At 34.7% G+C, this 14,670-nt stretch overlaps 1 protein-coding gene across 2 annotated transcripts in view; it reads right to left on the minus strand.

Moving 5' to 3' along the window:
• The window catches only part of PRKAA2 (protein kinase AMP-activated catalytic subunit alpha 2), a 52,942-nt gene that overhangs the window by 17,819 nt on the left and 20,453 nt on the right, over window positions 1-14,670 (minus strand). For both annotated transcript variants that reach the window (XR_014793986.1, XM_084872570.1), the window contains exons 2-6: window positions 10,021-10,162; window positions 5,421-5,514; window positions 4,673-4,817; window positions 3,006-3,093; window positions 1,145-1,369 (exon numbers count right to left, since the gene is read on the minus strand). Coding sequence is in view for 1 of the 2 variants with exons in the window: in XM_084872570.1 (XP_084728696.1) it covers window positions 1,145-1,369; window positions 3,006-3,093; window positions 4,673-4,817; window positions 5,421-5,514; window positions 10,021-10,162 (694 nt within the window). In the remaining variant the exon portion in view is untranslated. The remainder of the gene's footprint in view (window positions 1-1,144; window positions 1,370-3,005; window positions 3,094-4,672; window positions 4,818-5,420; window positions 5,515-10,020; window positions 10,163-14,670) is intronic.

Below are 14,670 nucleotides of genomic sequence, written 5' to 3' on the forward strand. Positions count from 1 at the left end.
TTTCTTTATTTCATCAACCACATGTAAAATATATGTCTAACCCTGTTTTTCCATTAGAAATGTATTTAAATACTTTCTTAGCATACTAAAGGCCCGGTGCACAAATTCGTGCACAGGTAGGGTCTGACATTGCCATTCCCCATGGGGGGTGATTGGGCCATGGCTGGGGGCAGGGGCTGCCCTCCAATTGTTGGCTGGCCACAGTGTGCATCATAGTGACTGGTTATTCCAGTCATTCCGGTCATTCCAGCGTTCTGGTCACTTGGCTTTTATATATAGAGATATAATATCCCAGGCATCCTAGCATATACAAAGATGAGGAAGACACTCTCTATACCATCACTTAGTTACAATTTAAGAGAGAGAAAGATACACTGAAAAAAGTTCCATACAAAATGAGAAAGAGCCGAAACCAGTTTGGCGCAGTGGATAGAGCGTCAGCTTGCAGACTGAAAGGTCCCGGGTTCAATTCTGGTCAAGGGCATGTACGTTGGGTGTGGACACATCCCCAGTAGGGGGTGTGCAAGAGGCAGCTGATCGATGTCTCTCTCTCATCGATGTTTCTAACTCTCTATCCATCTCTCTTCCTCTCTGTAAAAAATCAATAAAGTAATTTTTTTTAAAAAAAATGAGAAAGAATAAAAGCATGAACAAAATAAAATGAAGAAAGCACAGAAGTGGAAGCACTGACATTGCCTGGAGAAATCAGCAGTGGTTTCAAGGGAGGTGATATGTGAGCAACATTTTAAAGGATAAACAAAAATCTATCAGGTCAAAAAAGGCAGAAAAGACATCAGAGACAGAAGGGGTCATATAAACAAAGACATGAAAGCATAAAATATATTTGCGGGACAAGTGGACTTTCAACGTGGCTAAAGCCCTGGTACAAGAAGTGTAATAGTGAGTGCAGGAAATGAGACTTTAGAAGAAGTGAGTAGAGCCTTACTATGCTATCTAAGCTAAAAAGCTTGGGAAACAATCCCAAATATTTAAAAGATGAGTGCCATGATCAGATTTGTGAATTAAGGGAAGTAAAATTTATATGAAGTGTTATAGAGCTCAGGATAAAGAAGGCATTCAATTATTAGTACGAGTGTTCTACAATACTAGAATATATACATAACAATAGCAAAAATAGATTCACCTTATGTCTTTGATAGTTGCTCGTTTCAGGGGATCAACCTGCAGCATATGCATCAGGAGTGTGGCGACAGAACGTTTGAGGTATTCTGGGATATAAAAAACACCCCCTCGGATCTTCTTAAATAATGTAGGCACATGCTCATCATCAAATGGAAGGGTGCCACAGAGAAGAGCATACAGAATAACACCACAGCTCCAGATGTCAACCTCAGGACCTGCATACAATCTAAGAAAAGAGATGACAACACAAACCTGAAGTATAAGTGTCGCTTTCTCACCTATAGGTACCCTGCCTCTATAGCCCTACACATAATATGGACTCGGTAAATATTGCTTTCAAGGTCTTTACTGAAGTCCTTGGCCACTCTTCAACACTCACCACCCATGGAAAATAATTAATTAGTCTAACCAATTACTATTCAAGTTTCCCAAAAGAAAATAGTATTTTTTTTTTTTGGCACAAACTTATTTCACTGAACTTATTAATCGACTCATTAAAAAATATAAAACTTTCTATGTTTTCCTTTTTAATAGAAACAACAAAGAAGATGACTATAAACTTGGGGAGAAAAAAAACCCACAAAACTGTATAATGTATAGGCTAAATCTTTTTACCATGAATCTATTACAAGAAAGAAAATGTGTATGTAACAGAATCTCATTCCTGGCACACCTATTTTAAAGAATATGTGACACAGTAAAGTGCCTAACTAGTTCTGTGGCAATGTCTCTGACAGTATTTGTCCTGCATCACATTATCTTGAGTACCCAATGTCTTTCTTTCTAACCACTTGCCAGCTTATGGGACTAAGATTAGCTTTGCTCCAGAAAAACTATACCTAGAAGATTTTCCCTCTCACCTGTATATAGTATTAAAATTCCCCTGCTAGCACATTACCAAACTCAAACCTGGGTCTGAGGTAACAAAGTAAATCTCTACAATTCCAATTTAAAAAGGAATATAATCTGCCCTATCTGGGTAGAATGTCAGCTTGCAGACCAAAGGGTACCGGGTTTGATTCTGGTCAAGGGCACATACCTTGATTGGCTCCTCCCTGGCCCAGGCCCTGGTCAAGGCAGGTGCAGGAGGCAACCAATCAATGTGTTTCTCTCACATCGATACTTCTCTTTTTCCTCTCTATTCCACTCTCTCTAAAAAATCAATGGAAAAATATCCTTGGGTGAGGATAATTGGTTTCAATAAAAATTGCTATCTATCATTATCACTGTTGGCTGTACTGTCCAAAATCCTATACCTACTATCTTTGTAATATACCTTTTCTAGTTTTTCTCTCATAGAATTCTGTTAACTCTTACAATCAGATGGTCTCTGTAGAAGACTTAAGTTTACAACTGCAATCTATATAAACATTTAAAAATGTACCAATGAGAAAATTATGTAATTACAAAATCTCCACTTGTGCACTTGAATTCATAAAATTGCATACTGCCCACCCAAAACCTCATTCTTCCAAAAATAAAATATAAAATACTCTATATACTTTTAAAAAAGGATATGTAAAATATCATTAAAGGATCATGTCTGATAAGTAAATAATACACTAGCTTAAATTTAGCAAATGCTTACTCTATTTGCACTTTTCTAAAATGAAAAAAAGAAATCAACATTTATTTCAGTCATTTTTAATGGAAAACCTCTTTAAAGATATTCATATCAAAATTTAATGTTTAAAATATTGCTTAGTATAACTGTTCTATCTTCAACAATGAAAAAATTAAAGGGACAATTTGTTTCTACTGTGTTAAAAATCTAATCTTGTGAAGAGAATGTACTATAATTAAACGTTATCAGAATAAACAAAAGATTATAAAAAGCTTATTCTTCGCTGATATATCATTACCTGCCTGAGATTACTTCAGGTGCTGCATAATTTGGAGATCCACAACTAGTTCGCAGAAATTCACCATCTGACATCATATTAGATAATCCTGAAAGTAAGAGTAATGTTTACCTGGTGCTAGATATTTCTAAAAGTAGAGATAGGTGCATGAGGAAAATGTCAAGTCTTTAATGCCCATACATCTTTTTTTTTTTTTTTAATTATTATAAAAAGGAGTGGAAAGCATTTGTTATGGAGACCATTTCAGAGTGCTGTTACACTATTACAAAAAAGCTAAAACATCACACATATGATTGGAATAAAATTCCTTTTGTAAATAAAAATATTGATTCACTTTATAAATATAAGGTTATTCTAAAACTGTATGGACTTTTCCAAACATAAAATTACCATCATATTATTTACCCACTTCTACAGTTGAAAGAATAAAATAGAGACTATGCTTTCAAAAGCCTTTTTTTTTTTTTTTTTTTTAATCTCTAGGTAGAAATCAGACCATCTCAGTTGAATAAAGATTAATGTTCCAAAAGTTTTCAATCTGGAAAATTTTCAATTAAAAATAGAAAAAAAATAATCAATTGAACCAAACATCTAGTTGAACTATAGTACTAAATGAATTTTGTGATTTAGAGAAGGAAGGGAAATAAGGAGACTAGTTTCCTGGGTTTTAGATTAAAGACAAGCTACTGACAACATTTTTAAAACAAGCAGTGCTGACCTCTGGCACCCTTCCATCTCTCTTTCTATAATCTCTTACTTCCTAACCCTTTTCCCAAAACATCCTGCACTTTAGCTTTTCCTTGCTCCTGACAAAAACTCCTCTTGTTTTGTCAAGTGGTAGATGTTACGGAGGCCCACTGGCACCGCCCTCCTTGATTCATAGGACTATAAAGCTCCGGAACTGCATGCAAACTTCCATGTGCCTCCAGGTAAGTGTACTCATCAAAGTGTCACTATTTTCAAAGGAGCTTGTGACACACACACACCCGCCCCCCCCCCCCCCCCCCCCCGCTACCCACACACACACATAAAAATACTTCAGGTTCCTTAGGATGAAATGCAGATTGAATGTTTCACCTTGATCCTACCCTTCTAACGTCTCTAAAAGTATCTGCTGCACAGAAATCAGGAGGGTGAGTGCATGAGTGGGGTGGTGAGGGGCAATGGGGGAATAAGGACACATATGTAATACATTAATCAATAAAGTAAAAAAAGGTTTTTAGTAAAATAAATAAATTTTTTTAAAGTGTCTGCTGCATTTTTAAATTTTTATTTATTTTTACATATTGAATTTATTGGGGGTGACAATGGTTAATAAAATTATATAGGTTTCAGGTATACAATTCTATAAATCATCTGTATATTGTATGGTGTGTTCACCACCCCAAGTCTTTCTTTCACCATTTCTCCCCTCTTTACCCTCTTCTACTTCCCCCCACTCTTCTTTCCTTCTGGTAATCACCATATTGTTGTCTGTGTCTATGAGGTTGTGTTTTTTTCTGCATTTTTTTAAAAGCATGTTTAAATAAACAGACCAAACAAGCTACTGTGGAGGCTGTACAAATAATCCCTTTTCATAGCACAGGGCTTTACAATGTTGAAATTGAAAGTTCCTAGGTCTTTAAGAATTGTTACTGACATTTCTGAACAACCCTGGAGTCACATACCAAAATCAGCTATCTTGGCATTCATGTGTGCATCCAACAGCACATTCTCTGGTTTCAGGTCTCGGTGCACAACCATATGCCTATGACAGTAATCCACCGCAGACAGGATCTGCTGAAAGAGCCGCCTGGCTTCCATTTCTTCAACCTATCAATGTTAAAGAAGCTGCACTAGAAATATCTGGGACATCTACACAGCAAGAGTTTCAGTTTCATACTTAGCCTAAATATAACTGAGTTAAGCTCATTAGGTTCTGTTGGAATATTCAACAAATCAGACACAGAAACCAAAAACTTGCATTAACTCTCAACATGTCAATCAACAGGTTTTTCTTTGCTACTATGGAGTAATATTTCATTTTCAAGCTATGCAGTAATATTTCATTTTCAAGTAATATTACTCAATCTGCACAAGTTATGGGGAATCAGCAAGTAAAACAATCTAAACTGAACTTATGTGAAAGTGCTAAGGTAGAAAATAACTGACGCTTCAACATGATGTATGGAAGAGATTTTTCATTTTGAAAAGCATAGGCATCATGTTGGCAATTAAATGGTACTTATTTCCTAAAATCCATATTTCAAAAGGTGTACTTTTTAAGAAAGAAGATATGTCTAATAGTCTCTATGTTTAGTTGAGCATTATTACAAAAGTAACCCAACTTTAAAAAATATCTTTGTGGTTTGCTATTTCCCACTATTGCCCTCTTTTTTAACTTAGGAATTTATTGCACTGCATAGTGTTACTCACCCGTCCATGTTTACAGATGTAGTCAAATAATTCACCACCGGACACATATTCCATTACCATAAAAAAATCTGTTGGAGTGCTGATTACCTGGTATCTTTTTGTAAATTAAAAAAAAAAAAAGAAGTTAATAAAAATTATTACTTTAACCAAAAATCAACCTGTACATCTATTCTTGCTACAATTTTATATTCCAATGTTTTATAATATTTTAAGATGGCAACAGATTTACAATGTTATCAAAATAATCAAAGAACTATAAACATAGAGCTTAACAAAATTCAACTAACTTTCAAGGCCTATGGACTTTCTTCCAGGTCCTCCCTTTCATGTTTACAAAATATTTAAAATCCTTTCATCTGCAACAACTGAGTTAAGCATTAATTTTTCCACTTAAACAAAAATATATTTATAGTCTATAGAAATCAGGTATCATAAGCAAAAAATATTCTTGGAAAGGTTAAATGACACCATAGGGATAAAATCAACAAAATCCAGAAAATGGACAAATGACCCTTTATTCAACATTAAAAGAGAAAGATAAAGCTATAGATTAAAAATAACTCAAGAGACATATTGACTAATTACCCTGGTATACACTTCTTTTGATTCTGATTCAAACAAACCAACTTTAAAAGTCATTTATGAAACAATCAATAAAGTCTGAACACTAGCTGAATGGTTGTTGATATTAGCTTTTTAGGTATTATAATAAATTGTGTTTAAGTTATAAAAGTAAAAAAGGCTTTATGTCCCAGAGTAAATAAATACTAAAGAAACTGAAGGTTAAAAACATAATATTTGGGATTTGCTCAAAATAATTTAGGATGGGAGAAGTGGGAAGAAGCAGATAAAACATTACACTAACAACTGCTGAAGCTGAATAAGAGATACATGAGGCTTCAACACTTTCCTTCTTATACTTTAAAATTTTTCCGTAATAAAATTTAAATAGATGTATGCATTTGTGCATGAAACTTTATTATTTATTTATTGGCACTCAAAGCTGAGCACATTTTAAAAAATAGTAAAAAACCTTAGCTCTATTTGACAAAATAAAATTTTTTCCTGAAAACTACAATTCCCAATACCCACCACCCACACAATTTTACAAAAGTGAAAGCAAGTAAAATATAACATTGACGTTTTAACTGATGGTACATTTAACACATTTAATATAAAGAAACAATTGTTCTACTTTTTAAAGAGGTTTGCTTTGTTTGTGAAGGATTATCTATAATCTGGTTAATCATGAGCAACATCTAATTTACAATGAGTTACTATTTAAGGCTACTAAGTATAGTGGTATAGTTTTTGCAAGGCTTAAAGGCCCCCCAGTGGAAAGCATAAGCAGGAGCTGCAAAGAGGCTCAGATGCCACCCTTTAAGCAGGACACCTTGACACAGGATGTGGCGGTAGCAGGGAAACCTTCTAGTAATTAGTCCACCCAAATGGAGCACCTTTTATTAAAGTGGTTCTGGTTACTATTCCCTGTTAAAGAGGAAGGGGAAATGGCCTGGAAGTTGATGATCTAACTACATACTATACATTTTAAGAAAGGTCACATCATATATAAACACTTGGAAAAAGTAAAATATTAAAGCTATAGTATTAAAAATGACAGGTTTTTACAATAAATATTTCATCTTTGGGATAAAAAAATTACAAAGTATCCCACTTTATATAAAATAAACTAGTATGCCTGAGGAATGATGTTGAGACTATTTCAAATGAGCTATGGAAAGGAAATTTCACCAAGAATTCTAGAAGCCATCCTATAGCAGTAAAAGCCAACTTATGAAAGTCATCCTAGCAAGCACCAAACTCTAGTTGAATAAAACAAATAATACAGAGCAGAAGCATCTACTATATCACTTTGCTGTAGGCCAGTGTTTCCCAAAGTGTGGTAAGCGTACCCCCAGGGGTACAGGAAGAGTTTGGTGGGGGTACGCGTTGCACCGGAGTTTGGTGGGGATATGCACTGCACAGTGCTCAGCTGTGCCTAATTCTATGTTCTCATGAGTACAGGGGTACTCAGCGTTACAAAAATTATAGAAGGGGTACACATATGTCAAAAGTTTGGGAAACACTGTGGCTAATCTGATTTATTAACAGAATTCTCAATCACTGTTCTGTAAATCTTTGGGGCATAAAAGAAAAGAAGGCATATAATTCTAACAAATTTAACTGCTAATTCATCCAACTATATCACAAGATCTTTAATAGATACTTTTGGATTTAACTATTTTATGAAACCTCTAACTCTACAGCAGTCACTTTCCACATCAAAGGCCAATCTAGAGCAACAGAAACCACAGCTATCATTATTGAGCACTTACTGTGTGCCAGACTAATGGCCACACTTAAAGTTTACTGAGTACCTACCATAAGTTGAATAAAATAAAGACTAAAAGAAGCAGACAGGCAAAAGCATCTCTACTAAATTAGAAAGTATTGATCTTTCAATCAGTTAAAGTTTCTCTAACAACTATGGAGGAAAGAAAAACACGGACAAAAATTAATCCAACAAATTCTAGTTCATGGAAATGTTTGAAGTTTCCTTTCAATCCTGTTTACTCCTCTGAATTTTCTCCAAGTGATTATTCCCCTTACCCCCAATTGAGTTAATGGAGAAACTTTATTCTTGGCATTTAGTTTTCAAATTTTCTTCCTAATTCTAGAGGCCCCTTCGGTAACAAGGAAACTATTCTTGGCAGCTAGTCCAAAACTACACAAAACAAACAAAACTACTAAAAGGATCAGGTCTCTCTCCTTGTTTACATCACTAACATTATTAGAGGTTAACTCAATAACATGTTCTGTAGCAAGAATATATGAGTGTGCTTTTTTTCTTTTTTAATTCATATCCATAATTAAGAGGCAATATAGCTGAATGGATTAATAAGCTCAAGGCAAGAAGCCAGAAGCTTTAAATTTCAAATTCAACTCTGCCAATTCTGAGAACAATCTATAACTCCTGCAACAAACAAAATACCAAACAATTAAATAACTCTAAATTAGAATAAGATAGTCAAACCAATATTAAATACTTATAAATAATTACAGAAACTGAGATAAGAAAACACTGGAAGATATGCCAGCAAAAATAAATCCTCGTGACCATTGCAACTGCTTACTAACAAAATCTGATTTTAGGACAGAAACTAGCACTCATACCCTAAAAAGGCAAAATTTCCTGGGGATCTTTCAGGGCTGTTGGCATTCTAAGTCACACGGTCAAGAAATAAGACAAATACAGAGATTGCTCTCCTTTCTCCACTCTCACTTTGGCAAGTGATACTTTTAGTCTGGCTTCCTAGCTCTTTCCTCTAATAGAAAGTAGCTACTCAGCAAGGAAGAACGAAGAGATATCAGTAACTAGAATAAAGTCATTATTAACATAGAGTCAAAAGTACAAATGAACTACTTCAGTTAGCTGAAAACCACTCAGAATCATGAAAGAGAACTGGAATCAGCTCATAGGTTGCCAACTCCTGCTTTGGGCCAGTGCACATTAAACACTAAGCATTATACCATTTAATCCTCAAATAACACCATGAGGTATCCTATTTTAAAGTTAAGAAAACTAATAGTGGGAGAGCTGAGTCACTGGGCTCACAGGTTGTATTTTAATTCTTAGGATAATCTTTAAAATCCTGTATATACACATTCTGGATCACCTAGAATATAGGTCCTGGAGGATAACCTTATAATCAAGTACTGTCATGCAATTTCAGGGGCCTCATTTCTTGTTTATATTTATGATCGAGTGAGCGCCAAGTGAAGATCAAATAACACTGAAGCTTACTGTTGAACTGAAGTTTCCATGGTAGTGGTTGGGAACTGAGTCAACACAAGTTACCCAATGGCACTCCAAACCCAAGAAAAGCCTTCTCTGAACAGTCAGCAGCATGCTCATACTGTTGGTGAGATGCACTGAATGAGCCCCCATCACTGAATATAGCTCGTGATAGTAAAGACTAAATGCATGTAGTGTCAGAGAGATTTTAAGATGGGTCTAGTTAATTTTTCAATTATTTATCTTTCAATGTAATTAATTAGCTTATTTATTAATCTGTAATATATGATTATTTTTTAAGTTTGTAATGTGTCTTATGCCCCCCCAAAAAAATTCATGTGCTTCCCCGAAGAGCTTTACTATCAATAATTAAAATAGTATTGTTGTTTTGCAAATAATATATGGGTGGATATCCTTTAACAGTTACTTTCTACCTTTTCCAAAAAGAAAATACCCAGATACATTCATGAAAATTGATTAGTAAAAATTACACAATGAATCTAGAAATACCAAAGTCCTAAAAAGAATTTCAAAATGAATACTAGAAATGAGTCAATTTACAAGGCTACACTCAATTCTTGAAAACATTACCAATTTTGAAACAATAATTTTTAATTCTAAACCAAAGTATGCAAAAAAACAAAAAAAAATAATAGAGCTTAAATAAATTAATACTTGCTCAATATAAATATGAAGTGCTTTTATAAAAGATTAAAGACAACTATTTATAAATTCATAGTATCTCAAGACAGTTTCTCTTTTGTTTAATTGGGTACAAAAATACTTAGTTTAAAAAGTACTTACAGTTTGATAATATGAGGATGACGAAAAAGTTTTAGATTTTGAATTTCCCGCTTTATTTTTCCAACAACATCTAAACTGCGAATCTTCTGTCTATTTAGGATTTTAACTGCCACTTTATGACCTGTCAACTGATGTTCTCCAACTAAAAATAAAGAAAAAAACCTGCTGATCATACAGTCATATAGTATACCATTTTATATCATGTACTGCAAAGAACAGATGTTCTCCTTTTTCACTTTCATTCCTTCTACTAGACATGTCAATTTCAGGGACTTTCTACTCTATTCAACTAAGATAACCAAAACTAGAGGCCCAGTGCATGGATTTGTGCACCAGCAGGGTCCCTGGGCCTGACCTGTGGGGATAGGGCCAAAACCGGCTCTCCAACATCCCCCGAGGGGTCCCGGATTGGAAGAGGGCAGTTCTTGAGTGACGCACCCCAGAATCAGGCTCCCTCCTCTCTGGTTCCAGGTGCATCATCCAAGAACTGCAGTTGCCAAATCACTGCAGCTCAGCAGCTCCTGTGTTGAGCATCTTCCCCCTGGTGGTCAGTGCATGTCATAGCTACCGATAGAAGCATCTGCCCCCTAGTGTTCACTGCACGTCATGGCTACTGGTCAGACGGTCAGGTGGTCACTTAGGCTTTTATATTTATAGATGGTTTGAGGTTGCCTGGGTTGTTTATTCTTAACCTTTGGAAACTTTATAATATGCAAATATTTGCCTGGGTGGCTTAACAAATAGCTGTCTCCTCAAATCTTGATAGCATCAGTAAAAGTAACCAGTGCTTCAATCTCCTCATCTGTACAACAGGGAAGAAGAGTTTAATTATTCCATTCCTATTTGATAATTAAAATTACTGTTTACTTGAGAATATATGTGGTCTTTCCAGATCAAAGAAGTAAGACCAAGGACTCTTAACAACCAAATGTATAGGTGTTTTGTTTTTTAAGGCCATGTGCTTAAACCGAAAAACGAGAAAACCAAAAAGTGAATGACTGCACTCAAAAAATAATAAAATACTAAAGACTTAGTACTTTGTCAACAAATTTGATAAAGTTGCAGGACACAAAATCAATTTACAGTTGCATTTCTAGATGCTAATAATAAACTATCAGAAGGAGAAATTAGGAAAAATATCCCATTCACAACTGCATCAAAAATAAAATACTTAAGAATAAATTTAATCAAGGAGAAGAAAGAGCTATACATTGAAAGTTACAAAACATTGGTAAAAAATGAAAACAACAAATAAATGGAAAGATTAATATTGTGAAAATACCCAATGGAACCTGCAGATTTAATGCAATCCTTATCAGTGGCATTTTTCACAAAAATAGAAGGGGGGAAAAAGCCTAAAATTTGTATGGAACCACAAAAGACCCTGAATAGTCAAAGCAATCTTGAGAAAGAAGAACAAGATTGGAAGAATTTTACTTCCTGATTTCAAACAATATTATAAATATAGTAATCAAAACAGTTTGGTACTGCATAAAAATAGCCACATAAATCAATGAAATAGAAACCCCAGAAGTAAACCCATGCATATATAGTATTTAATTTATGACAAAGGAGTAAAAACAATACCGTAGGGAAAGGACAGTCTTTTCAACACATTGTGCTGTGAAAACTGGACAGCTACACACAAAAGAATTAAAACCTCATCAAACACATTACACAAAAACCAACTCAAAATAGATTAAAAACTTAAATTTAAGACCCAAAACTCTAAAAGGACTAGAAGAAAATAGAGGGGATAAACTTCTTGACATTAGTCTTAGCAATGTTTTGTGTTGTTGTTTTTTTAATTTGATAACAAAAGCAAAGGCAACAAAAGCAAAAATAAACAAGTGGGAATAAATTACAGAACCACACAGCAAATGAACCATACAATAAAAAGACAACCCACCTAACGAATGTGAGAAAGTGTCTGCAAATCACATATCTGATAAGGGGCTACAAATTCACACAGGTCAATAGCAAAAAATACAAATTCCATTAAAAATGAGCAAAGAAACTGAATAAACATTTTTCCTTAGAAGACATACAAATGGTCAACATATACAGAAAAGGTGCTCAACATCACTAACCATTATGGAAATGCAACTAAAAACCACAGTGATATTATCTCAGATCTGTTCAAATAGCTATCATCAAAAAGACATTTAAAGGATGTGGTAAAAAGGGAAGCCCCATACACTATTGGTGGGGGTGTAAACTGGTAGAGCCACTGTGAAAAAAATAGAACGGAAGTTCCTAAAAAATTAAAAACAGATGTAACTAACATATGATCCAACAATCCTACTTCTGGGTGGCTATTGAAAAGAAACGAAAACAGGATATATTAAAAAAAAAAAAAAAAAAAAATGTGCACTCCCATATTCATTGCAGCATTATTCACAATGCCCAAAATATGGGTACTATCCAAGTGTTCTGTCCATCAGGAATAAATGAATAAAAATGATGAGGTATGTACATATACAATGGATAATTATTTAGTCATAAAAAAGAAGGAAATCCTGTTTGCAACAATATGAATGGACCTTGAGGGCATTATACTAAGTGAGATAAGCCAGAAACAGACAAATACCACATGTTATCACTTATATGTGGAATCTAAAAAAAAAAGTTGAACTTAAAGAGTCAAAAGTGGTTGCCAAGGGATCTGGGGTGGGGAAATAGGGAAAATTTGGTAAAAACACAAAAACTGTCAGCTATAAGATAAATAAGATCTGTAGATCTAATGTAAAACATGGTGAATACAATTGATAACACTGTATTATATAATTAAAATTTGCTAAGAGGGAACTAAAATGTTCTCACAAAAATATGTATATAAATATGTGAGGTGATGGGTGTGTTAATTAACTAGTTGGAAGGATCCTTTCACGATGTATACATATATCAACTAATCATAATGTACATTTTAAATATCTTATTATTTTATCAATTATACCTAAAAAAAAAAAAAACACTAAAATTAAAAAAAATATATTAAGGTATTACTTTGTGTATGGCACTTGAGGAAATAAGTGATTCACTTACCTTCATACCTAAAGAAATTTTTCCCCATGACACCATGTAAAAGAAACAGTTAAGTACACTGATAAGCTAACTGGATATCTATTTTCTATTTTTTATTTTTTTTAATTGATTTTGTACAGAGAGGAAGGGAGAGAGATAGAGAGTTAGAAACATCGATGAGAGAGAGTCATCGATCAGCTGCCTCTTGCACACCCCCTACTGGGGATATGCCCGCAACCAAGGTACATGCCCTTGACCGGAATCGTCCCCAAGCCGACGCTCTATCCATTGAGCCAAACCGGTTTCAGCTAACTGGATATCTAATGTCAAATATCAAGTGGATTAAGACTATTACCTCATTTTGCTGAACTATACTAGCCTCTATTGCTTTATAACTTAAGTGACTTAGTACATAGATATAATTAAATCCATATAGTTGTCTCATCTCATAATCATATTCCACCTGACACCCAACGAATATTCCTAAAAATCTTGTAATATAGACGTAATAAAACTAAGACTTTCTTCTATGTGTATTACAGCCATTAACTTTTCTAGGATATTAAATAAAAAGCTTTCATTTATCAAAGTTTTATTCCCATTTATTTATTCAATCTAAAAACATTTTACTGAGCACTTGGACTGTGTTGATCAAAGACATTAAAAGAGAGGTTTACTGTGTGTGTGTGTTTGGTGAGGGGAACATAAGCAATACAGAAGCTAAAATAAGTTTTGTATGGTGTTATATCTGGCTGAAGACTGTCAGTGATACCTTATTTGTGAAGGAAGCACACAGATCAGAACGAACATTAAAAAACACCAAAATGCATCCTTCTTTTTTATAGCTGCACTAGAGGCCCAATGCACAAATTTCATGCACTTGGGGTTGGGGGGAGCCTCAGCAGTCTAGGAGCCGTTGGAGGATATACGAATGCTGTGGAAGTGGGAGATACTCCCACCACTGCTGCTGCGCTTGCCAGCCATGAGCCTGGCTTCTGACTGAGCAGTGTTCTCCCTGTGGAAGTGCACTGACCACCAAGGGGCAGCTCCTGTGTTGAGTATCTGTCCCCTGGTGATCAGTGCACATATAGTGACTAGTCGTTTCACAGTTAGGTCTATTTGCATATTAGCCTTTTATTATATAGGATAGTATTCCATGGTGTAAATGTACCACAGGTTTTTTTATCCCTTCATCTATCCTCATGGCCACTTAGGCTGGCTATTCCCAAAATTTAGCTACTGTAAATAATGAAACTTGTTTATATTATAAGTAAAGACTGTATCCTAACATCTCTTGTATGAACATCAGGGTGCATAGTCTAACTGGTATTTCAGGCTTCTTAGGATATACCCTTTGAGATAACATGGAGGGACTGGAAATTATTGTGCTAAGCAAAATAAACCAATCAGAAAAAGACAAATAACATATAATCTCACTCATATGTGGGATCTAATGAACAAAATAACCTGACAAACAAAATCGATCCAGAGGCATGGAAGCATGCAACAAACTAATAAATCTCAGAGGGAAGGGTGGAGTAGGGGAGAGCAAGAAGAGAATAACCAAAAAACTTATATGCATAGCCCGTGGACACAAACAATAGTGTGGTGATGGCCTGGGGAGGA

This window comes from Pipistrellus hanaki (assembly GCF_964339955.1).
Source record: "Pipistrellus hanaki genome assembly, chromosome: 2".
Taxonomy (NCBI): domain Eukaryota; kingdom Metazoa; phylum Chordata; class Mammalia; order Chiroptera; family Vespertilionidae; genus Pipistrellus; species Pipistrellus hanaki.